This window comes from Notamacropus eugenii, chromosome 6, assembly GCF_028372415.1.
Source record: "Notamacropus eugenii isolate mMacEug1 chromosome 6, mMacEug1.pri_v2, whole genome shotgun sequence".
In the NCBI taxonomy this organism is placed as follows: Eukaryota; Metazoa; Chordata; class Mammalia; order Diprotodontia; family Macropodidae; genus Notamacropus; species Notamacropus eugenii.
Window position 1 is genome coordinate 120,584,991 of NC_092877.1, and position 27,568 is coordinate 120,612,558.

General features: G+C 37.1%; 1 protein-coding gene across 1 annotated transcript in view; it reads right to left on the reverse strand.

Moving 5' to 3' along the window:
- Positions 1-4,550: 4,550 nt before the first annotated feature.
- Positions 4,551-27,568, reverse strand: part of LOC140511722 (transmembrane protease serine 11C-like) — a 125,824-nt gene continuing 102,806 nt past the window's right edge. The window contains exon 9 of the mRNA XM_072620889.1: positions 4,551-7,750. Coding sequence (XP_072476990.1) covers positions 7,589-7,750 — 162 coding nt within the window. The 3' untranslated portion in view covers positions 4,551-7,588. The remainder of the gene's footprint in view (positions 7,751-27,568) is intronic.

Consider the following 27,568-nt stretch of genomic DNA (forward strand, 5'->3'; position numbering starts at 1 on the left):
GGAGGGTACATTGAGGGAAGGAGTAATCAGAATGCAAGGTATTAGGAAGTAGGGGGGGGAGGAGTGATGGGGAGAAAAATTGGACATGTTACAAAGTGAGGTAAAAGCAATTAGTATTAAAACAGTAGGCTGAATTAATTACTGAGAATAAATCAATGACATCTTTAGTTTGGGGAGAAGAAATTTAGTCTAAATTTCCTAGAGGAAGGTAACATGGGGTAAAATTTGGCATTGGTGGAAAAGTTAAGGTTTTAAAATTTGATTATATGATTGCTATTTAATCAGCAACTAGAACCTGTATAGAAAGACATGTAAGCCACCTAAGACTTGCCTCAAAAAATGTTCCTTAGCCAAAGTGAAATTATAATCATATTTAAAACCTGGTTATTGGGACTTGGTCATTTTTAGATGCTATGGGACTCTTAAGTGACTATTCTTCTGAGTCTAACTCCAGGTATGGATAGCAAGCAAGGTGATCTGAGACTCCAATCCATGATGCCAGTAAGCCTGTGAGATGCTGGTATGAACTGCAAAAAGGTGATCTCATGGGATGGGTGTGAGAGTGGCTGTTCAGCCTGCACTGAGGTAATATTCTTCTGACTCCATTTCCCCACTGACACCTAGCAGACTTTAAGCCTGACTGAATGCAAGTGGAAAATCTAATCCTGCCTGGAATTGACATGGAGTTGGGGAGATATTGTATCCCTGTTATGTCCCTACTCTTAGTGGTAATTTCCTATAGTCAAAAGGCTTGTAAGCTTAATACCAGATCTATTAAATTATAGATTATTGGTAGGGAAACATCCAAATTTAAGTCTAAAATTAAGCTATTAGTCATAGTACTTTAGACCACCAATTATAAGTTAGGGTCCTTTAATTCTTATTAATACTGTGGAGACAATTAGGTCAAGAGCTTGTGACATTAGTAACATAAATATTATTTGTGTCTCAGTTGGTTAGCTTTTAAAAAAAATTCTTTTGTGGTCCATATTGTAAATGCTTTAAAAAGAAGTATCATTTTACCAAAAGTTTGAATTGTTTTATCTGTTATAAACTGTGCTAAAAATGAAAAATAAAATTTAAAATTCAAAATGAAAAAAAAATATGCACATCTCATATTGCTTTTGAGCTATTGCAATTTTGCTTTGCTCATAGATTGCAGTACCTTGTTTGATGTGGGCATGCCATGGTGGGTAGTCCTGTGCCAGTGTCTCCCATGTTTTACAATCAATACCGAAGTTCTCCAGAGAGACCTTGAAAGTGTCCTTGTATTACTTCTTTTTTACCCCTTGGAAATGCTTGACTTGTACCAGTTCTCTTGTAAAGTAGTCTTTTAGGCAAAAGTACTTCTGGAATTCAAACAATGTGGCCAGCCCATTGGAGTTGCACTCTGTTCAGTAGAGGCCCTAGTTTTTAACCTGGTGCTATATTGATGTTACTCTGAGGCCTCCAGGGTATCCTTGTGTCTGGCACTGTTCTGTGGGTGTGGGGTGGAGGTTGGCTAATGTTGCTGGAAGCTGTAGGGATGTCCCTGGTGCTGAGTTGGGGTCCCAGTGGTGGTGTCTAGTGTGTGCTGAGGACCTGGTGGGGTTTTTCAGCATTTCCCTGCGGATTCACTGGCATGCAGAAGTCTGGCCCCTTGAGAATGCCTGACTGCCCAGAACCTTGCAGAAGCACATAGAGGTCTGACCACTGCAGGATCCCTGCCTTCAGAGGGCTATATTGAAGCATGTGGTGGTTCTTAGAACTGTAATCTACCACTTCTCCTGGCTATGCTAAGGCTTGAGGGAGTCCTGGAGTTGGTGGTATTCCTTCTCCACCACCTTGGGGATCAAGATCTCTCACCGGTTTGCTGAGGTGGGGCTTGTTGCTGGCTTGCTGGGACACTTCTTATCCTGGAATGTGCTCCCCCTTTACCTGAGTGACGTAGACATTTCTTGTCTATCCTTCAAGTCTTCTGGGCTAAAAGACCGCTCCATCCTGTCTTTTTGCCAGCTTTGTTGTTCCAGGATTTGTCCTGGGGTTCTACTTTATGGTTGTTTGGAGGTGAGTATGGGAGAACTGCAGTGGTTTATGGCTTACTCTGCCATCATGGCTCCCAGAAAAATTTCTGCATTTTACTTTTGATAGAGTTAAACATTGCCTTCTTCTAAGAAATATCCTGCTGGCATACACAGTGAAGTTCTTGTTTTTTTTATTTAGCAGCTTCTGAATTTCCCCATCATTTTCATCAAGCCAATTTTGTTGTTTGTGAGTATTCTGGTCCAGATGAGTAAATGTGATACTGTACACCAAATCTCTGAAAACTGCTCACTCCTTTTCTGGCATTACTCTCATTTCTTATCCCAATTTTTCCTCTACCATTCTTATCCTTTTCTTTAACTGTTCTAAGAATTTTTTCTAGGCTTGTGTCCAATGAACAATTTTTGCTTTGAGGCTTTGCTTGTAACTTTTCACCTTGTTTTCTTCTTTTGAGTTTGTTTCTTGGTCTTCCTTGCCATTGTAGTAGCTTTTTATATTTAAGTATTGTTTTCTGTTGTTTGCTCATTTTTCTATTCTATTTAGTGACTTTGAACTTTATGTTAAAGTTGGGCTCTGTTGACCTGGGTATGGGAGGCACACTGTCCCAAGTGTCTACTTTTCTGTGCTGCTGTTTTCAGAACTAGTTCTGGAGGTTGCAAGTTTTCTTTGCTTTCAAGGTCATGTGATCCAAGTAGAGGTGTTGTCACTACTCTTAATCTTGGCAGTGGTCCAAGTGGGCAAGAAGGTCACTTGTTCCCCTGAAGCTGCAAGTATTAGTACTCCTCTTGACCCTGGAACTATGACTGTGCCCCTACTTCTTTATGACCACCTTCAAGCACTTCTCTTCATCTGGAACTGTGTTTCAGAAATGGATATGAACCATACATTTGCTGAGTAGTATCAGGTCCTGCACCTAGTGCCAACAAAGGGTGCCCTGTAATCTCCACCCACTGCTGTTGTTGCTACTACATGTACTCAAGGCTCGTCTCTCTCAATGTAGTAGCTCTCTCCTGAATACCTCTTAAGTTGTCTTAGGCTGGAAAAATGTCTCAGTCTGATCTTTTTGTTTTTCACTCTACTACTCCAAAATTCTCTTTATTTCAAAGTTGTTTGGAGGGAAATATTGGGAGAATTCAGCTGGGTTGATGCTTCTGCTCTGCTATCTTGACTCTAACCTCGATTTTTACATTTTATAACAAAATTATATCACATTTTAAAATCTAAGAGCCATTTAAAATATTTATTTATTTTTGGTTTACAACATTCAGTTCCACAAGCTTTTGAGTTCCAAATTTCTCCCCCTGCTTATCCTCCTCCCTCCTCAAGATGGCATGCAATCTGATATAGGCTCTACATATACATTCACATTAAACTTATTTTCACATTAGTCATGTTGCAAAGAAGAATTATAATCAATGTAATGAACCACAAGAAAGAAGAAACAAAACCAAACAAAGCAAAAAAGAGAGAGAGGGCAAATAGTATGCTTTCATCTGCATTCAGACTCTGTAATTCTTTCTCTGGATGTGGATAGCATTTTCCATCACGAGCTTTTTGGAGTTGTCTTAGAACCTTGCATAGCTAAGAACCAAATCGATTAGTTAGTCATTGAACAATGTGGCTGTAACTGTACAACATTCTCCTGCTTCTGCTCTCCTCACTCAACATCAGTTCATGTAAGTCTTTCAAGGTTTTTCTGAAGTCATTTCTTTTTATGAGAACTGTACAAAAACCAAGTTGGCTGGCTTTGGCTCTCAAGTTATAGTCTACCAACCCCTGATAATCCAACCCTCCCTTTAAAGATTATTTTTTAAACTGGAGAATCATCAACAAACATGTATATAAAATACATATACAAAGAAAATTTAAAAATGAGGGTTGTATATGAAATCCTTAATCTACTGCATACACTTTTAATATGACTTGTGATTTCATCAGTATAGGAAATCCCCAAAAAGGAAATTTCCTCTACCAGTGTAGGATGGCCCCTTTTCTGGAATTTATAGTTTTAGTTACCCAGGGTGTGATTTGCCCAGGGTCATATAACTAAAATATACATATACATATATACATACATACATATATGTGTGTGTATACATATACATATATACACACGTATATATAATTTAATGTAGTAGTATTGTCCTGCTTGTCTGTATTGCCCTCTGAATTCTCCCCACCCCACCCTGTCTCTTCCATGTCTTTGAAAAATATTTCATTATCATTCTTTCCTTTATTCCCCATTTTTTGCATCACTATCATTAATTCCCCAAGCCCGTCCCTAACTCTCCCCCCCCAAAAAACCATTTTTAAAAAATCAAAGACATATTGATCAATCCCAGTTTTTATTGCAATGGCAGTGTCTGTAAATGTATTTCTCATTTTGTACTTAGAGTCTATCTCCTTTACACCTTGAAGGGGGAAGCATGTTTTGTAGTTGGTGTTGTGGAGTAATATTGGTCATAGCACTGATCAGATATGAAGAAATTGATTTATCCAATGACACACAGATAGTAAGTGACCAAATTTGAATTTGAACCCAGGTCCTTTAAATGTAAATCCACTATGCTGCCTCTCAAATACATAGCATTAAAAAAACAGTCTAGAAAGCAAAATGATTGAAGCCACATAAATCTTATACATTTTGCTATAGTATGAATCAAAACAGCAGATTCACATGCTTTATTATAAAGGTGTCCTGATTATTTGGGAAACATACTGTGAGGCTTTATGAAAATCCTTTTTCTGGACTTGACTTGTAAATATTCAATATAATAAAAAATAAAGTAAAAGACAGGAAGTTATAAATGAAGAGGTACGTATTTTAGCCCAACAGATGGAAAAATAAGGTACAATATCACAAAACCAATGAAATAGCATAGACAGATGACTATTTATTATTCATAAGTCATATATAATCACATATATGACAAAGGAAAAGAAGATTTTAAACTACATTTTAATTAAATTTAGTCGCTACCTTACAATCATATGGAATGTAAATATACAGGAGTTATTTTAAAGTAACACAAGAAATCTAACAAAAATCCATTATACTTTATTGTTTCCAAATACATTTTATATTAGATTTGTGGTGAGATGTCTTTCTTTTGGTAAAGTTTATTTAGGCTACTGGAACTGAGAGGGGTAGAATTTTCATTTCAATTCTCTGCTGATCATTACAGGATATATTCAGCATCTTTGCTTTTTAATATATACATGCTGAATGTGAAGGAAATAATTACTTGGTTGTTTTTGAGTATATGAAACTGAAGTAAATGAAAATGAGAATGAATGACCCCACCAAGCTGTTTTTCTTTAAAGAAAGTCATATTGAAAAAAAAAATAAGCAACCTACACCTTATTATATGACAAGTAACCATAGTCCATAGTATTTAGCATTACAGGCAAAAATCCTTTTAGTAATAAATCCCAAAGGACATCTAAATATATTTGTTGTAGCACAAGTCCCTTAATGGTTATATACTGTTAAAATAGCATTTGTAATCTCCAGGATCCAAAGATGAAACAGAGCTGATAGGCACTCTAGAAATGCTTTGAATGCCATAGAAGGGGGAGGGCAAGGCGGAGTCATTTGCACATCTTACTTCCCCCTTTTTGCCTACTCTCCTTTTTCTATTTTTGTTCCTTGTGTTGATAGATGGTTTGAGAATTTAGAAGGATTTTGTCTAGGAAGGAATAGGTGTTTGATTGGGAATTGAAGAATAAATATTCAGCTATAGGTCAGTTTTCACCCAGCCTAAAATTTGAATAGCTATCATGTTTTGTAAAAGAGAGTAACTTTTATTGGGAAAAGAGTCAGAAAGAATCTACAGTATTATTTGTCCTGTAGAGTTTATTCTTACTATAGTACCAAAGAATTGTGATTTTAGCCCCCCTTTTCAAATAATAAAATTTTAATTTGGTGGTATTCAGCTAAACAGAAACTTCAAGCAGACTTTTTCTTTCGTATTCACCTTTAGTAGAAAGTGACAAATGATAAGAAAACAAGGTGATAGTAAGAGTTTAGTAAAAAATCATATGATTTTGTTCAGAGTATGTTCTGGGTCCAGTAAAGACTCAGCCCAGTCTCTTATATCTTTTACATCTTTATTGCAAGAATGTACAATGAAATTTCATGTTCAGGTACTGCAAAAGATTCTGAGTCATCAAAGAAATAATGACTTACATTCACTGTTGTACTTAATAAATAGGAAAGTTGACCATTTTAGATTTTCAACAAGGAATTAAAAAAGCTGTCAGTTAAACAGAAAATTCAATTAAAACTAGAACTGTTCATTTTTGAGGTCTCGTTAATTAAGGTTTTGCTACAACTGCGTTCATTGTAATGGTATTTTCCCTCTGTTTTTATAGAGATACAGTATATGCAGTTCTTTTTAAAAAATTAAAGTTTTAAATGATTCTCATATATATCCTACAAAGCTATCCAATAGTTTTTTTTCCTGGATGGACGAAAACCAAAACATACTAGTTTATGATTATATTGTTTCAAATGAAGTTGAACTGACTTTGTAATAAGAAAGGGCAACTTTTTTCTCATAAAAGGAATTCAATTTTGCAAGTTATCATGTAAGGTCATCTATTTAAACCATTTATCAGGATATGGAATATATCCCAAGTGGACTCTTTAGCACTTTAGCAAACACTTTAGCAAACATTTAGAAGCAATATAGCATAATAAAAAGAGCACAAAATTTGTAGGCAAAGGACCCAGATTTGAAACTCAATTTGCTACTTACTACTTGGTTGAAGTTTGTAAATCACTTTACCTTTCTAGGTTTTAGTTTACTCCTCTGTAAAAATGAGAGACAATTGGTACTAAAGTACCCTTAAGGTCCTTTCCAGTTCTAAGTCCTATGAGTTTCAAAATTCTTTTTGAATTCTTTTTAGATTTAGTTCTTTTATGTGCAAGAATAGCCTATTCATTTAACAGATGAGAAAGTCAACGTACAGAGAAATACAGGGACATATTAAAGTAATATATTAGGAATGTCAGAAATATGTTCCCAAAGTGTTTTAGACAGCAAATACATGCTGCTTATTTCCATATATTACAATACGGACAACTTGAATTTTTTGTGAATAATATTATCCAACTATAAGGTTTTATAAACATATAGTAATGTGGTATTGCTTTTAGCTCTATGGTTGTGCTTCTATAAGTTGTTATTTGATGATGTCTGTTGTCACAAGTAGTCTATTAATAGGTTGTTATATTGAACATTTTAATTTACCTTCTCTTGCTAGCCAAACAAGCAAATAAGTAGAAATTTAAAAAGTATAATATTTAAAATAAAATGTTAACATTTAAAAACTCATTAACTTCATTAAGTAAATGTATTCAAATGTATGGTTTATGCAAAAGATTATATTTTAAAATGGCATTTTGGTCCCTCAATAAGCCCAAAGACATATTAGCGTGGGTGAAGTATGCTTAAATTTGTCTTCTTACCATGCATAAGGAATTTTATCTTTAATCAAAGATGGTTTAGCAATTAAAGACTTTATATGACCTGTGCACTTTAATTTATAAGGAATTGTTGACCTAGAGCCCAGTTTTTGACGTAATCCAGTTTCTATAGTAAGTGACTCGTGTATAGACTCCAGGCTTATTTGGAAGAGCACATTCCTCTCCCCAGCTCACAACTCCAACAAGAAACCAGATGCCTCTAGAATCTGAACTAACCAGTGGTCCACCTGAGTCACCCTAGAAAGAAAAGTAACACAAGCATTATAATTCATTATATGTTCTGTTCCTTTTACTAAGACAATAGGAAACAGAGGGATAAGAGTAAGGAAAGAACTAGATATATCAATAGCATAATGACTTCCCAATATATGTGTTTTTCTGTATCTGTAGAATTTTTCTAAACAACTTCTTCAAATTTAGTGGTTCTAAGATATGTCTTAAAATAAAATAACTGAATCAAAGAACTTAAAATTTGAAGGGAGCTTAGCTACCATCTAGTCCAACTTACACACAAAAGCAACCCCTACTATAACATCCAATAATGGTAATCTGTTGTGTTAGTGTCCACAAAACCAGCAAGGAATGTGCAGATTTTCAACCTGCTACTATTCTATTGTACCAAAAACCAGTTTTTTTGAAAATTACACTGTAGAAATCTGCTGATTTCTATATATGATTATTAGATCTCAAAAGGCACAAGGCATTAACAAGAACTTATAATATCCCAAGCTAACGTAATCTTTTAAACAAAAGAAGGCTTATGAGGCTTCTGATGTGGCCAGAGAAAAATTACTGGTTTCCTTTTTCCTGTGGCTCTTGTGAGTCTTCAGGAGATGTACCTGAAAAGCAGTTCCATTGCTGCTCGATTAGATATGCTTCTAATAATTATCTTGTTGTTGAGTAATTGTAAGACAGGCATTCTTAACCTTTTGAGAGGAAAGAGGTTCTGGACTTCTTTGGCAGTGTGGCAAAGCCTATGGACCTTTCTCAAAATAATTTTTAAGTGCATAACATAAATAAGATTATAGAGAAAGCCAATTCTATTGAAATAGATTTAACAAATATTTTTATGTTTGTGGATCCTAGGTCAAGAATCTTAGCTCTAGGGAGACCACTTTTCAATTAATTAACAGGCCACAAGACTTTTAATTAGGCAAGGTATCTAATAAAAGGTTACTGCGGTACATTAGAACTACTGTTTGAGAGAGGAACTGCCTTGCCCTAGTTTGAATCCATGTTTATTCAGTGGTAATCTCCTTTTATACTGACCTGTTTCCCCATTCCATCTGAGTACATCAGGGTGACACAGGCCAAGAGTTCCATCTTACCCCCTTCAAAGGAATCTTTATTCCCCCAGAAATTTACAAAGCATGATTCGTGGTATATAGACTTGAAGAAGCAGATTCCAAAGAAACCAGGTTTATGCATAAGCCATTGGTATCCTATCTGTGGCAAACCACACTGTTTGAGTCCTTGACCTACTTGTCCTGCTAAAGCAGGGATGAGTGGCCAGACTTGATTATCCCTGTGAGGTGCTGCCCACACTGGTTTTTATAGACTTTATGGAGGTAAGCAATAATAATAATTGACATTTATCATAACTTTAAAGTCTGCATAATACTTAATGAGCCTTGTGAAAAACCTGTCAGGTAGATATTGTAGGTATTACCTACCATCTTTTTATTGAAAAGGAAATGGTGGCTCAGAAAAATTGTTACTTGTTCATGGTCATATAGCTTTTAATTGGTTGAGGAAGGATTGAAACTCTAGTTTTTCTGATTCCAAATGTGGCGCTCTATATTATACCATTTACTTATCTGTAATAAACAGTTAATGGCTACATGTTTATTTCTCTTACCTTTATTCCATCTCATGCTTATATATCCTTTCACTGTCCTAGTGGGATTACTAGCTCTTTCCATTGTATCTCCTGTTTATGTATGTATTTTTGCAAAGTTCACATTGTTACTTTTACTGTCAAATACCCATGCATCTGCCTCAGATAATATGCATCATTAATAGAGATGCGAGCTATTTATCCATGTGTACTTAAGACCTTATATGAAACTGACCTTATTACTTCAATCATACTAGAGGAATCTACCTTAGTTTGGTTCCTTGGTTCTTAGCAAAGTCCTTTTTATCTTTCACTCCCTTTCCTTCCCTTTCTCTTCTATCTCCCCTTCCTTTCCATCTTCCCCTTTCCTTTCCTATACATGAAAGTAAAAATAAGCAAAGATCAGCATCCTGATTAAAGTCTTATTAGTCTTGTAAGCTTTCATCTAAGTGTGGATGGAGTGTTGAGATGTTGCCCCTTTAGTAATTTTTTAGCATATGCCATTTGCTTTTATCCTCATAATAATGTCAGCTCAGATTGTTTCATTCACAAATTAGCTGAACTCAACTGAGATAAGTGCAGTCGACTATCTGAAACGAAATGATCTAGAAATCAATGTTTTGCAAATAGCTGGCATAGACTTGTGATGGCTGTAGCAGAGATTTGAGGTAGCAAGAACTTTGAGTCATTTTGGGATAGAATCTACCACATTCAAGATGTTATTCCCTGGACTGAACTCAAAAAATCAGTTTCGAACCTTGACCAAGGCCTAGTCAATAATTATTCAAAATTCAGTAATTGGCATTTTGTGCCAAGTAGCTTGGAAAGTGTTATATTTTTATATAATTACAATGTTTTATAGGCTACAGATATTCTTTTTAATAAGTGTTTTAATATAAGCAATTCTGTATATGCCTAATATGGTGTGGCTAGGATAATATAATGACTACCTCCTGAAGTAACAATTTCAAATATGATTTTCCCATAGAGTAAATACTTCATGTGTGTGATCATTCATGTTGAAGACTAATCAATATATCAACAGGCATTTGTAAAATGCCTAGTATATGCTAAACATTGAGGATACAGTGATAAAGGTAAAACAGTCTTTGAGCATGAGGAACAGTCCCTTCACTTGGGGAGGATAAATTTGGCAGAACTTCAAAGAATGGGTTAAAATGTATGAAGAGATTGCATTCCTTATGACCCTCTATCAGTATCCAATTACTAGAAAAAAACTTGATAGGCCATCTAGTCCAACCCCTTCATTTTATAGATAAGGAAACTGAGGCTCAGGGAAATTAAGTGTCTTTATAAGGTCACACAAATTAAGTGGCAGAGGCTGGATTTTAACCCAGGTCTTTTGCCTCCAGTTTCAGCATTCTTTCCACTATACCACACTGCTTCCCATAGCCATTTCAAAACATAGGCTAAACAGAATCATACCCTAGAAAGGGGGTAGTATTATAGTCACTAATATTGCCAGCAGAGTTGACAAATATGATAAGGGATCTGTAGGGAGAGTTGGTTTAGGGCAATATCTTTCATGCTCTTCTAAGCTTATAAATAGATATATTGTCTATATGTCATGAAGAGAGTACAAAAGACTTCACCTTTTGATGTACTGATGTATCCTTATTCTGAAAAATGAGCCCTATAAGAAGATTAAGATCTAATATAAAAACATGATAGTGGAAATGGACTTCTTGACTCCTGTCACAGAAAAGGTTTCTTTGTTAAAGTGTGCAAAGTTCTTTTCTGTTTTTGACATTCTTAAAACTAGTAAGCACTTGATGCCTCAGTGCCATCTGTCATTTATATGATTAAGCATAGCTCTAAAACCATAGCTTATGTTAATTGCTAGCTTACTATCATTGAAATGTATTAACCTAAACGCAGAAATCACTAACTGCTTGACATTCTGAAAAGCATCCTCATGCTGATGAATTCAATGCTATGGAATGTATTTCCTGCTTCTATCCTGTGCTGAAATGCCAACATGTTTATGGGTGGGCCCTACTATGATCTCTCCTGGCTTAGCTGTACTCATCAGACTGTGGACTTATACATTTTTCCTATCCCAGAATGCCTTCTGGGCCTCAAAGATATGGCATAATGGGATGATGTCAAGAAAATGCTTCTAACAATTCTTGAATGTACTGTGTGTTGGATCCCATGTCTTTTTCTTGGGCACATACCTTTATAGGCCCAGCAAATATTGAAGGTGCCTCCTTGAGTCTGAGATATCCTAGACAATGTATTTTCTCCATTGTCTATCCAGACTTAGAGGTGGTTGAAGACTCAGATTGTACAGTTTGCTTGCGATTGCTAAAAAAAAAAAAAGACTCAATCTCCCTACTCCAGCCATTTCCACTGACTCTCCTTCATGTATGGAATGTTTTCCTTCTTCATCTCTGCCTCTTGACTTCCTTCAAGTCTCAGTTAGAATCCCAAGTACTACAGAAAACTTTTCTCAATTCCTCTTATTTTTAGAACCTTCCTTCTATTGATTGTTTCCATTTTATCGTGTATATAGCTTTTTTGCACAGTTTTTACATGTTGTTTTCCTCATTAGATTGTGAGATCCTTAAAGGAAAAGGGTATCTTTTGCCCTTCTTTGTATCTGCAGTGCTTAGCACAATTCCTGTCATATAGAAGTTGCCTAATCAAAGTTTATTGACTGATTGACTATAGGTTGGGGTTGAATGTAACAAAAATTTGTGGAACATAGGGAAGATACATAGTGAGAAGGGTGGTTCTAGCTGGTAGGCTACAGGACTGAATTCCTGTGTAATGGGGATTGGACATTTTTGCCAATTTTAGGGAAGATCAATTGGTGTGAATGTCAAGAATACCAGACTTGAACCAGCATATTCAATATGCTTCCTGGCAATATGATGTTCATTGACATATTTTTGTTACTTTGTATGCTTATTAGCTGGGCTACATATAATGCTATGCAGGATTTTATGTTCCCAGATGTTCATCAACCCTGCCAGGTGAGTACTGGGGGACAAACGTCAGTGGAAAGTTCATATAGAAGGGCATGCTCTGCCTAGATTGGACTGGCTTATTTTAACAAAATTCTTCCTAGTCATTCCGAATAGTATAAAGTGTAACATTGGTGATACTGTAGCAGAGTTAATTAAGTCTGTGCTTTTTATCTGTCTGACTGAGTGCAATATTCTATGGAATAAGCTATGAATCTTTACCTAAAGGGCATGAATGTTGCAGTCCAGAAGTATGGGAAAAAATTGGATCTCTTAGTTATAGATACTATTAGAGGGAGGCTGGATAGTTGCAAAATTTTCCTCAGAAATAAGTGGGTTGTGTTGGTTGTTATGGGGGATCCAACACAAGAGAAAAAGGTTAGGTAATTTAGTCGGGATGTCTACTGCCAAGATTATATCACATCCCCTAAAAGGGAGTCAATAAATGATGAAAGTTGACATTATTGCTACCCACCAACTGGATGGCAGTTGGTACAGATTATAGAAGCCATTCTGAATACTGCACGGGGTTTTGGCCTAAAACATTTTCATGCCTGGCAGTGTATTCCTCTCATGCCCACCAGAAGTTATGGGAAGCTGTGTGCATTATGTTGAATAGTTCCTGGCTCTGGGTTATTGTAAAAGAAATGTACTATGGATCATTGAGTTTCACCTAGAGGGGCACATAAATATAAAGGCAGAAAACCTTTAAGGTTGGCCTTACATTGGTTTTAGACATCATGGCTAATTGGATAGTGGACAAGTAGGCTTGTGTATATAGGTATCCTATGCTTCTGCCTGCAGATTGATTTCAGTAGCACCCAGGGAGTTTTAGTGGTGGCAAAATTTGTTATCAGTAAATGGGAGTATATTAAGGTGACTGAACTATCAAGTGTCAAAATTTTCTCTCTCTCTCTCTATACACACACACACATATAAATGTATGTATACGCATGTATCTGTGTACATATGTATACATACATAATATCCATGTACACACACACATACATATATATTTTTTTCCTATGTCCAGGGAAGTGCATGACAGTGAAGTTGAAACAATGGGAAAATAATGCCTGGCAGCTGTGAAGTTGAATAAGCTTCCAAGACTTATGAGCTGTGTAGACAAAGATTGAGGGATGCTGCCTTTACTTGAAATTGTGTTTCCATGATTCAAATAGTTAGTGAGTAGTTCACAAGCATCTATTAAGGGAATACTGTGTATCAGGCACTCTGCTCAGGTATTGGAAATACAAAGACAGGCAAAAATAGTCTCTGTTCTCAGCTTTTTTTATTGTAGGAGGCAACATGCATGTTCATCTATATACAAACAAGGTATGTATGTATGTGTGTATATATATATATATATATATATATATATATATATATATATATGTAGTAACTTTGTGGTAATCTCAGAAGGAAGACACTAGCATTAACAGGGATTGGGAAAGGCTTCTTGCAGATGCTGGGATTTTAGATGAGAGATGAAGGAAGACAGAGAAGGTAAGAAGTAGAGATAAAAAAGGAGGGAATTCCAGGCATGTGGACCAGCCATAGAAAATGCACAGAGTTGGGAGATGGAGTGTTTTGTGTGAGGAAAAGCAAAGAGAGTCTCATGTCATTGAATCATAGGATTTGTAAAGAGGAGAAAAGTGTGAGAAGACTGGAAAGGTAGGAAAGGGCCAGGTTATAAAGGGTTTTTCAAGGCAAACAGAGCATTTTATATTTGGTCCTGGAGGTAATTAGGAACCACTGGAATTTCTTGGGAGGAGGTGTGTGTGTGTGTGTGCGTATGACATTGTCAGACCTGCATGTTAGGATATCAGTTTGACAGCTAAGTGTGGGGTAGGATATAGTGGGGAGAGACTTGAGGCAGGGAGACCAACCAAAAGGCTAGCGCAATAATCTAGGCACAAGGAGATGAGGGCTTGAACCAGGGTGGTGGCAATGTCAGAGAAGAGAAGAGGACATTTATGAGAGATATTACCAAGGTAGAATGAACAGGCCTTGACAACTGATTGCATTTGGGGGATGACAGAGTGTGGAGTCAAGTATGACATCTAGTTTTTAGACCTGGCTGGCTGGGAGGATATTGGTGCCCTCCAAAGTAACAGAGAAGTTAGGAAGAGAAAAAGGGTTTTTTTTGGGAAAAGATAAGCTCACTTTTGTATTTGAGTCTTGAAGTGTCTATGGGACATCCCATTCAAGGTGTTTAATGGTCAGGAGAGTTAAAGCTGTACAAATTGTTCTGAGAATAATCTGAATAGACATTATATTGAGACAAAATCACCAAGAGAAATACTATAGAGGGAAAAATGAAGAATCTCCAAAGAAGTATAAGGAGTGGTTAGACAGTAAGTAGGAGGTGAACTAGGAGAGAGCAGTGTCATGAAAAACTAGAGAGAAGAGAGTATCAAGGGGAAGAAGGTGATCAGAAAGTTCAAGAATGATGGAATGAGAATTGGAGGAAAGACCATTAGATCCAAATCAAATAAGAGATACTGGTAACTTCCAGTTACCAGTTTTCAGCTGAGTGATAACTTTAGAAAGCCAGGTTTCAGAGAATTAAGAAAAGGGTGAGAGGAAAGGAAGTGGAGGCACTTTTTGTAGATGTTATTCATAGGGAATTTAGCCATGAAAGGAAGAAGAGCTGATAGTAGGCATGTACAGATCAAGTGAGGATCCTCAAGGATGAGAGAGACATGGGGATATTTTTAGACAGCCATGAAGCTACCAAGAAGACAGTGAGAGACTGGAGATTAGAAGTAGACTAGGGATGACAAAGGCTACAGTCTGTTGGAGGAGACAGGATAGAATGGAGTCCCTTATGCATGTAGAAGGAGTTGCCTTGGCAAAGAAGAAGTGATGGAGGAGATAGTAACAGAAGGCATCTAGGTGATATGAAATGAGGAGGTAGGGAAAAGAGGGAGCTCTTTGTGAATTACTAATTCAATTCATTTTTTCCCCAGTGAAATAGGAAGGTTCTCAGCTGAAAGAGTAGAAGGAGAAGGAATTATGGAAAGTTTGAGGAGGGATGAAAAGGTATAGAAGAGTTGCTATGGTGAGTGGCATAGTGAATCAGGGAGGTATAAAAATCTTCTTTTTTCAGGAAGGGTTCAGCTGAAATTGTATAACAAATTTGTAGTGGACCCAGACAGCATGGTTTCATGATTTTCTCTAGCTTTGTTCAGTAGCATGTGAGTAGGGTAGGGGAGGGTAGGAGAAGTCTAAGGCTGGGCCATGATAGGAAAGGGTTGGTAATAAGATTAGGTTGCAAGGGAATAGAGAACAGAGGTTAGTATAGAGTTGAACTTGTTCACCAAGGGGTCAAGAAGGGAAAGGGAAGAGTGTGTATCTAAGGTAGAATCTAGGATGGTGTAAGAAAGTAGTGAGAGGTGGTGGGACTGGAGGTCATGGCGAGAATGAAGAATTGGGTTAGGAGTTGTGAGGCAAAGGGAAAGATGGAACAATGAAAAATTATGAGCAGATAAGGAATTTCAGAGTTCATGAACAGGGAAATGGAAAACTTGTGGGTAATAACAACATCAAGGGTACAACATCTCTGTATCTGTGTGAATTTTTCCAAATTATTTTGCAGAATGGTTTGATTAATTTGTATTGCAGTCACAGTCCTTCCTACATTGACTATTGGAATCTTATTTTCAAGTTATCCAGCATAACAATATTGCATAAAATATTACAATAATTGCAACTTGTTGCCAAGACCTGTCAGTTTTACCTTTGTAACATCTCAGACATCTGACACTACCACCATGCTGGTGCAGGTCCTCTTCTTTAGTGCCTGAACTATTGCAGTAGCCTATTGGTTGGTCTTCTTGTCACAATTCCCTCTCCACTCCAGTCTATCCTCCATTTGTGATCATGTGATGCCTGCCCCACCCCCAACTCAATAAATTCTAGTGACCCCCTTTCACTTTGAGGAGCAAATATAAATTTCATTTTGGTGTTCAAAGTTCTTTATAACCTGGCCTCCCATGTTACCTTTCTAGTCTTCTTATGTCTTATACTCCTCTGCCCCCTCTGTAATCTACTGACACTGACCTCCTTGCTGTTCTTGTACAAGAAACCCTGTCTCTTGATTCTATGAATTTTCTTTGGCTCTCCCTTATGGCAGGAATTCCCTCCCTCTCATCTCTTCCTCCTGTTCTTCCTTGGCTTCCTTCAAGTCTCAGCTAAAATCTTACTGCCAACTGGAAGACTTTCCTGATCCCCCTTAGTTCTATTGCCTTTCCTCTGTTCATATTTCCAATTTATATTGTATATAGTTTGCACATAGTTTGTATGTTGTCTTCCCCATTATACTGTAAGTTCTGTTACAACAGGAACTATCTTTTGCCTTTATTTATATTTTCAAAACTTAGCCCAGTACCTGGCACACAATTGGGGCTTAGTTAATGCTTATTGACTGACTGCTCACTTGGACTCATAAATGCTTTAATTGATAGATAATAATACACATTGATTGTTTTGCTATTCATGGAATACCTAAAATATTTTAAAATATGTGTTAAGTAGAGTAAATATTTCCTTTTGTAATTTTGTTCACATTATTAGTTTTTTGGAGGTATTTCCCCCCTACAGAATGCTTTACAAAAGCTTCAATCTATGTTCTATTCAGATTACAAAATCAGTCAAGTCAGGATGAAATTAAGCTCTTATTGTATTATAAAATATGCTGAGTTGTCAGTTCTCTGTAAGTAATAATGGTTTTCAAAATTGTCTTTGAGTGATGCTGTTGTTGTATAATTCTGGTTCTGCTTGCTTCACCTCAATTCAGACAAGTCATCTCTTCCATTATTTCTTATGACAGGATAGTATTCTATTAAATTCATACTCATAATTTGTTGAGCCATTCCCAAACTGATAGGACCCCCTTAGTTAAGTTGAAGATTATCTTTTTAACACAACTAGGTGGCCTGCCAGTTATATTCCATTTGTTTGCAATGCTCTATATTTTTCTTCTATCCCTTATGCAGCTGCTTCTTGGAACAGGAAATTGGAATTAGTCTCAGTTGACGCTTATTAAATAAAGCAATGTTAAACTAAATCTGACTAAGACATTCTCTCTCCTGACTATGAACTGAATGTCCCCATCCCCTTTGTTTGGGATTCTTTCCCTTCTCATCTCTGCTTTTTGCTTCCCTTGCTTTCTTCAAGTCTCAGCTTCTGCAAAAAGCCTTTTCTCATCATCCTTGGAATTAGAGCCTTTCCCCTCTTGATTATTATCTTGTATTTATCTTGTTTATACATAGTTGTGTGCAAGTTGTCCTTTCATTAGAATGTGAGCTCTTCAGAGCAGGGACTATTTTTGCTTTTTTTTTTTTTTTTTTTTGGTATCTGTAGCACATGGCACAATGCCTCGCACATAATAGGCACTTACTAAATGCTTATTGACTGGAATTGACTTGACACAGCTTTATCATAACTTGTGATAAAGTACATGCTATGTGGGGCACTGCAGCAGTCAAACCATAGTCACAAACTTAGACAGACGTAGACATTCATGAGCACCTCCTACATAGCACAGTGACAGGGGAATAAAATTGCTTTCAAAACCGCTATTGTGCTGTTGTCTTTGTAGTCATGTGCCTCCCAAAGTCCACCAAACCCTCCCCACAAACATTCCTTGTTGACCACAACTGTCTTACCTCTTTGCCTTTCTATTTTCATGTCTTTATATCAATCTTTCTCACTATGAAATAATAACTAGTCTCTGCCTCTGTTACCACTTGTGGATCTTCCTTCTTCCTATTTTATAGCATTCCTTAATGCCTATGATCAATTCCTCATCAACTGATGAGAAACACAAGTCCAGAGAAGTTAAGTGATTTACTTAAGGTCGCTCAGATAATGAATAGCAGAGTCAACATTGAGCCCAGCTCCTTTACAGGTTCCAAATTCAATACTTTCCCCACAATAACATGATGACTCTCTATCAATTGAGAAGCTAAAGGAGGTACCTGTTTTCCAGACATAAATCTATGATTCTATGATCCCCATGTACTCATACCCAAGATTAACCTAGTTTAAGCAAACTCAAATTTGGAAAACATGCTTTATCATCTATAAAATGAGGTTGGATGAGAGAATCTTTAAGGACCTTTCTAATGCTAAAATTCTATGATTCTAAAAATCCTAGGAAAAAAGAATCTTCAAGAAGTATTGGAAAATTCTAGGAGTACCAGAAATTTGAACTGAAAGGAGAGACCCTCAATGACATGGGCAATAGCTCTATTAATTAACTGTTGGTAAATTGGGGTCATACAGAACCTTGCTAAAACATTCCCTTCAGCAAGAATATTAATTAATTAATTGCAGCCCATGGCATGGGTGCCACTAAAGCTTAGTGCCAGCACAATTGGTATAATCTAAGCTTTTTATTTTCTCTCTTAGAGCTTAAGGTATGTTTCTAGCTTTCAGGTGAATTGGTACAAAGGTAAGGTCAAGAGAGAATGACTTTCATTTCTCATTTTAATTTTAATTTAATTTTAATCAGAGAACACCCTTGTAAGAGAGGCAGTCTCATGTAATGGATATCGTTTAGGACTCACATCTGACCTCAAACACTTACTAGTTGGGTGACCCAGGGCAAAGTCATTTAGCCTTTCTAGACTTCACTTTTCTCACCTGTAAAATGACCTCTAAGGTTCCTTCTACCTCTAAATCTGTGATCCTGTATTTCTAGTAAATTAATTGTCCTTACAGAACACCAAGGTAAATTTTCGGTTGTCACATTATTCTAACAGTAGGAGTACCTAAGGCAATGATTCCTATAAAAGTCAGAAGACTTTTATGCTACTCTCTCCTTTGAGATGATGAGTAGAAATTTTTCTGTGAATTGTATTCAGCAGTATTGAAAAGGGCATCACTATACTATAAAAGAATGAATAATGACTTTAACAACGTTGGCATTTATTCTTAAGAGAAAATATTAAGGTTAAATGCTTTATTCACACTATAATGGGAATTGACTTTCACTGACTGGTAAGACTTTTGGATGTAGATTCAACAGAAAATTTGGTATCTATCCCACCTCTGAAACTGTGTGACTATGGGCATGTATAAAGTCCCTTGCAAACCCTAAAATATGATATGTGTCAGTTAACATTGTTGTCACAGTGTGATATGGTGGATAGAAAGTTGACCCCCAAACCTAGCTTCAAGTCTTGCCTCTGACACAGAACAGCTCTGTTACTTTGGCTGAGCTACTTAAACTCTCAGTGCTCGATGCAACTCTCTAAGATTCTAAGCTGCAGAGAAGTTGCTATCCTGCATTGTTAAGGGAATTTTGTTACATGGGAGCTTCCTGTATGAAGTCAAGTTCCAGTTCTTGTCTCCCTTATCACTTTTAACATAACATGTATCAATATGTTTTAAATATTTCCATATCCTAGGAATTTCTGAATGTGATTGAACTCGAAGACTTTCTTGGCGTGTGAACTAAGTGGTATGAACTGTTATGACATTTCCTGAGCCTTTTATGTGCACAGTTCCTTGCCTTATTTATTTAATAAATGTTTGATGAATCGAATTGAATTCAGTTTTTTGATGGATCTTTGAATTATATACTCTTCCTATGTGGCTCTTCTTTAAGAATACAAAGTTCCCCTCCTTCAGCCTATGAGCAGAACACTAGTATAACAAGTCTCTATAGCCTGAGTGGAAGTTGCTATATAGCTCATTTATGGATATAAAAAAGTGTCATATGTATCTTCTATGTTTCACTTATCCTGTTGGCAAGAGTTTTCGCTGTCTCTGTGTTATGGACATCATTTATATTAGCAGTTACTTTTTTTCTCCAGAAGCACTAATTCATTCTTTACTTCTCCAAATCATAAGGAGAGACAAATTTAGAGCTGGAATTAGAGAGATCATCTAGTGCAATTGTCTTAGTTTTACAAAGTAACAGTAAGCAGCAGGCCTGGGATCTGAACACATGCCCTCTTACTCCAAAGCCAGTACTCTTTCTGCTATCTCAGACACTTGCCTCACTAACATGTAGCTTGACCTTGAGTCATAGTAAGCTATGCAAAAAGGCAGCACAACCTCTGCTAGTTAGTTGGTCCTTATGAAACTAATATAGTGATTATCTTCTTGACAACACAGGCAGACATAATCTCTCTCAGAATCCCCAGTGTGTCACATCAATGACATGAAGTTTCCCTAACAACACCAATAAGGCAGGACTATTGAAAAGCTAGGGTGGAGCCCAACACTTTGTTTGAAGGACATCAGGGAGATGTAAATGGACATCTGACAGCTATAGGAAAGATGCTTAGAGATGTATGAATTCACAGGACATTACTTTGACAAGGAGTCTATAGATTCAGTGCATAATTACTGGAAGAACCCAGCAAGGCAGAAGTCAGACACTGCAGGCACAATAACTAACTGTGAGGAAACCCTCAAATTTTTATTTTAGGACAGTTACTTAGTAATAGTTATCATATTTAATCAATAGAACTGAATTATGGTGTTCTCTGTGAGCATTTGTCATCTAGAGATACAACAGTATCTCAGGTATTGATAATTTTAGTCATTTTCTAATGTTCCTAGTCAGAATTTTATTGTAGAACATTATAAATATTATGTCTATGTTTTAAATTTGATTCAATTAAGAAGTGTCACTAGAGAAGTTACATCTTGAAATCCACAACTAGCAAATTCTTCAACATATTATCCATGAAATATCCTAAACGATGATGCTAAAGACTAATGTTAGGGCAGCTTTCCTACAAGAAGAGTACAATTATCTGTTCCATATTATGACTTTCCCCATCAAGGTTTTGATATGTTATTATAAGAAATTAGATGGGAATTTGGGGAGGTTTGCAGAAGCTGCAGATGACATGCAAAGGCCAACAGACAATACAGAAAAAGTTTAGAAACTCAAAAATGCACAAAACATATGTATAGTATTATATAATATCAACTCAAATTTTACAATAAGGTACTTATTGTAAAGAATAAATGGAATAAGAAGGATGATAATAAAAGAAAAAGGAAAAATAACTGTAGGTATGCCACAAGATCAGAATCTTGGGCTGTCTTCTCTTCTCTCTCTTTACCACTTTACTTGGTGCTCTCATCAGTTCCCAAGAATTTAATTACCACCTCTATGCTGATGATTTTCTAATTCACCTGTTCTGCCCAGGTCTCTGCTGGCCTCTAATCTTGCATCTCCGACTGTCTTTTAGACACCTCAAGTATGATGTCCAATGGGCATCTTAAGCTGAACATGTCCAAAACAGAATTTGTCTTCCCCCCTAAAACTTTCCCCTTCCCTATTACTGTAGAGGGCAACAGCATCTTCCTAAACCCTCAGGTGTGCAATCTACCTGTCATCTTCATCTCCCTATTTCTCATCCCCCTTATCCAATCTGTTGCCACAGTCTGTTGATCTCACTTTTGCAACATCTTTTGAATACATTCACTTCTTTTCTCTGGTAGTACCACCACCTGGTGCAGGCCCTCATCACCTCACACCTGGACTACTGCACTAGCCTACTCATGAGTTTGCCTGCCTCAAGTCTCTCTCCCTAGTCCAATCCACCCTCCATTCAACCACCAAAATGATTTTCCTGAAGCAATTTCCACCTGTCATTTTGGCGATGTCAACCCCTCTCCCCCAATCAGCTCCAGTGGCTATCAGTTGCCTCCAGGATTTAATTAACACTTTCTATTTGACATTTAAAGCCCTTCATAACCTAGCCCCCTTCCACCTTCCAAACCTTTTTGTACTTTACTCTCTACCAAGACCCTTTTAATCCAGTGATACTGGTCTGGAGTGTTACATGTCTAGAATGACACGTATCTGAAATGCTCTCCCTTCTCATATCCATCTACTGAAGTCCCTGGCTTCCTTTAAGTCTCAACTAAAATCTCATTCTACAGGAAACCTCTCCCAACCTCTTAATTTTTGTGCTTTCCTCTCTAATTTGCTCCCTATTTATATTCTGCAGATATATTTATACACATTTATTTGTTTATTGTCTTCATTAGTGAGCTACTTGAGGGCATGGATCATCTCTTGCCTCTTTGTATCCCTAGAACTTAGCACCTAAGTGTGTGGCACATAGTAGGTGCTTAATAAATGTTTATTGACTGACTGATGAGCTATCATGCCCTTCTTAAGTATTCTTTTCTCTACGTTAAACATTTCTAGTTCTTTTATCCTGTCCTTGTATGGCATGATCTCCAGTCCCCTCATCAACCTCGTTATCTCCCTTTGGGTGAGTGCTGGCTTGACATTGTTGTTTCTAAAATTTGTATATTAGAATGAAGTATGAGATTTGACCAGAGCAGCGGAGTATACCAGGGTCCTCCTCTCTCTAGATACTTTACTTTTCTTAAAGTACCCTACTTATCAATTTAGCTTTTTTTCCTGAAATGTCTCGAGAACCCCAGATTTTTTTTATTTACGTGAACTTTTTCTTTTGTTTATGTGTGTCTTATCCTTTACTTGTTTAGTTGATTTCTTGGTTCAGTGGAAAGACCACTGGGCAGAGGACTCATGTCAAATCCTATCTCTAATACTTACTACCTGTGTGACTTAACAGGTCATGTCAGACCAACCTCATTTCCTTTTTTGATGGGCTAATTATACCAGCAGAGCAGGAGAGTACTATAACCAGTTTACCTGGAATTTAGCAAGACATTTGACAAAGTCTCAGTTGAATTTTTTTTCTTGTGGACAAGTGAAAAAGGTGTGTATTGGATTGATTTAGAATTCCTTAGATGGCCATATCCAAGGAGCACTCACTCATTATCATCTGGATGTTACCTTTGTAAAGAGGTCTCTCTAGTGGAGTGTTGTGGACATCTGTGTTTGACTTAGTGCCATTTAACATTTATTTTATCACTATCTTGTTTAGCAAGTAACACAAAGCTTGAAGAGGTAGTTAACACATTAGAAGAGAGGATAAGTGTCCGGAAAGATCTTAACAGGCTAGAGCATAGAGTTTAATTAAATATGATGAAATTTAATAAGAACATATGTAATGTCATATCTGGAATAAAAAACCCAACTTCTTGGGTGGTTGGCATTGAAGGATAATATCATGTCTGAAAAAAAGATGTGTAGATTTTAGTGGACTGCAATCTCAGTGTGAGTCAGTAGTTTCTGTACTCTTAGATTGTATTGAAAGGAATAGTGTCTACAACTAAAGAGTTGATTGTCCTTCTGTGATCTGCCCTGGTCAGCCAATATCCACATTTTAGGGAAGACATTGACAAATTGAAGGCTATAGAGAAGATGATGACCGGAAAAGTAAAGAGTATTGAGTTCATGCCATTGGAAGATCAGTTGAAGAAGCTAGTTTGGTCTGGGGAAGAGAATACTTGAGGGGAGATACTTCATAATCATTTCCAAGTATTTGAATCACCCTCATATGGAAGAGCCAAGAGTAATTGGTGAAAATACCATAAATGTAAAAGTAGGCTTGATGTAAGGGCAAAGTTAAAACCCCTTTTTAACAACTAGACTAATTTAAAAATGGAATGGGCTACCTGGGAAGGTAATGGGTTCCTCCTCATTAGGGGGTCTCCATGCAAAGTATAGATTGACCACTTGTCCAGTATGTTGTAGAAGATATTATTGTGCAGATATGGGTTGGGCTGTATGATCTTTGTGAACCTTCCTAATGTTGAGAGGTTTATAATTTCTGTTCTGAAACTCCTACCTTCCATGAGCAACAATGAAGAAATTATTACCTACTCTTCTAAAATCTTCACGCATACGTATACACACACACACACATATACACACATATATGTATACACATCTATCTATCATCTATCCATCTATCCATCTATCTATCTCTCTCTCTATCTCTCTATCTATCTATCTATCTATCTATCTATCTATCTATCACCTTCACTATTACTCTTTCTTTTTTTAAAAAATTATTCCTGGATCTCTCTCCTGATTAATCTGTATTCTCATAATCACTTCTTGAACCACAAGAATTTATTTCCTCTTGGCTTTTAGGGGTGGTGGGGAGGCAAGGAGTGGCCCAGTTCTGCCTTGTAAAATTAGCAGACTCTTTCCAAAACTCCTCTGCAAATGACAAGAATGTCATTCTTACTGCAGAATTTGACATATTTAATGTTCCTTTTTCTCTCTTTTCTTTTTGTTGTCTTCTCTTATTGTCTAGAAAATATGGTAGAATTTCCCTCTACTTTTTTTGTCTACCTCTTTACATCCTTTTCAAATTTTTTGTTTCTTACTTGAATCAATTTCTTTTCCCTTCCTTCCTTCCTTCCTTTTTTCTCTCTCTCTCTCTCTCTCTCTCTCTCTCTCTCTCTCTCTCTCTCTCTCTCTCTCTCTTTCTTTTAAAGTTTAAGGTTTTAGGGAAGGAAAGGAAAGGAAGGAAAGGGAAGGGAAGGGAAAGGAAAGTAACCAGTAAAACCCAAGTCAACTAGACATCTTTTGGCCATCCAAATTTAAACCTACTGCACTCTGAAGCTGGGATGCCAATGGGGCCCTGTCTAAGGGCTCTTCTGGACCCTCCTGGCTTTAGAGTGATTATCAATAGTAACTGTTGCTGTTTCCCTCCCAGTCTGATGTCTTTGTTTTTCTTGACCTCCTTAGCCATGCCCTGGCTACTTCTTAAACAGGCCTATTCAATGAAAGGGTGTTATCTCACCCTAAGTGAGTGCCTGCAAAGACGTTGGCCTTAAGGGCCCAAGATCTCCCAGTGCATCCTGGGTCATCTCCAATCATCCTGATGAATATCTGGTCACTGGATTCAGATGGCTCTGGAGGAAAAGTGAGGCTGGTGACCTGCACAGCCCTCCCTCACTCAAAACAAAATCAAGTGCAAGTCATGTCATCATTTCTCTGATGGCATGGTCTTCTTCAGCAAGGAAGGATGAACACAATCCTGTGAGTAGACACAGGTGGCTGAATGGGGACCCAGCTAGGAGGGTAACTCAGCTCCTCCTCTCCTCTCTGCCTCCCCCTCCCCTTCCTTCTCCTCTCACATAGGACACTTTATTACTGAATTCTGTGACTTTTCATTGGCTGTCCTCCTCCCCCCACCCCATTCCTGGAATGCACTCATTCCTTTCCTCTGCTTCTTAGAATCCCTAGTTTATTTAAAGACTTAGCTCAAGTATTACCTTCTCTGTATCATGTCTTTTCCTCAGAATTAACTTTGTACTTATTTTGTATGTACATATAAATGTACATGTACATATATGTTATCTTCCTAGATTGAATGTAAGCTCCTTGAGTGAAGGGATGTTCTGGCCACATAGTAGGTGCTTAATAAATGTCTGCTGATTAATTGATGAGCATATTTTGTATACTCTTCTTCAGGACCTTCTCTTCAGTTTCCTTTCACTTAGAATTTTTCTTCTATTGAATCTTACGAAGTTAGTTTGCCATAAAACTTCATTAAGGCCTCAGATCCTTGACGTAAAGCTATATCTCTCTTTGTTGAGAAGGTGACCCTAAATTTTAAAGATTTCTCCAGCCAAGCACAAATTTTGAAAGATTTTGAGTATAGGATTGGTAAGAGTCTAACATTTACTGTTTGAAGACCAATCTGTTTAAGTTTGGAGAGGTTTATCCCTGGACAGCTGGCTGCTCATTGATGCCATTTATTTTATTTTAATTTTTGGCCACAACTCATGAAGATCATACACCAAATTCAAGAGTGCTTAGTATCACTGTCAGTTGAGGTAGTACCAAGTACTAGTGAAATATTGCATCTTTGAAATATGAAACAGGTATATCTCAAAGTAGCCAATTTGAGCATGTCATGTCTGCTCGGAATCCAAGACAGAGTTCTCATATTCAATAGTACTGGAAAATGAATTAATATTGTTTTCTGTCCAGGTTTGGGTTTTTATTGTTGTTAAGAATTAATGGGACTCCATTTAATAGTCAGAAAGCATGGTTTGTGCATATCAGTAAAATAAGAAAGGCATAGATTTTTTCCTGAAGCCAAATATATTCTGGGTAAACCTTACTTTGGAAACCACTGTACCATAAAGTTCTAGAAAGCTCAAGGGAGCAAAACACAAAGAGCAACTCACAAGTAACTTAATCACTAATATAGCATGATAGAATCCTTTAGTAGATATCAAAAGTATCCTTTTTCTTTGAATTTTCTATACTTGGTCTTCATGAAAGGAAAATTTCAGAGATATTTATAGAAGTCATCAGAATTTGGAGGAAAGATTAGTGTATCCATGAGTCTCCCCATGACTTGTCAGCAGATAGCAACTTGGAAAAAGCCTCACTAAGAGGAGGAACAAAGAAAGCAGAGATGTTTGCCTTATTTAGGTTTAGAGAGAGACCCTGAAAGAGAAGGACCAGCGCATCACCTGGGACTAAGTCATGTGTCCTGTGTAGGACCTGAGGGAAGGTGGGATCTGCCAGAATGAACTGTTATTATGCATATTATTATGCACAGCCTTCCCTCACCCAAAACAAAGTTATGTGTAAGTCATGTCCTCATTTCTCTGATGGCATGGTCTTCTTTGGCAATGAAGGATGAACACAATCCTGTGAGTAGATACAATTGGCTGAATGGGAACCCAGCTAGCTGGATAACTCAGCTCTTCCTCTCCTCTCTGCCTCCCCCTCACCAAATTCTGCTTGTAGAGGGGTCTTAAACCCAGGGTTTACTATAAGTCCAGTGACTGTATATGTTCTGTAGGAGCTTATCTTACTAGTTTATAGCCTCAAATATGTGTCCTTTGTAGACTTTCTATTGGGCTAAAATTTTTTGTAATGTATGATGTTGTATTAGTCTGAGTGCTTGTGAGGGGGTGAATGTGGGGACAGCAAGGAGAAAGACATAATCCAGGTCTGATGTTATCCTCATACAGTTTTCTTGTGCACATCTAGGCTCCAATATACCATGGTGCATACCTCCAGCACACACTTGTGGAATACACCTCTAGGCTTTATCTCTGTAAGCCTTGGTGCTTATGAAAGCATTGGTTGAACTCTGCCGTTGCCTGTTTAGAAAGGTTAGGTTTTCTGTAAACAAAAATCAGTGTTCCTGGATAAGACCTGTTAGTTATAATTTTTGTAGACCTATCTTAATTTTTGCACTGCTAGCATAGGTAGCCTAGATTAAAAATAAAATCAAGCATTCTCTTGCATGGACTGTAAACTATGATGTGTATTGTTTCATCCTGTCCCATGATATGATGACCCTGAAACATCTTTGGGGTGGTGGTGTGGCT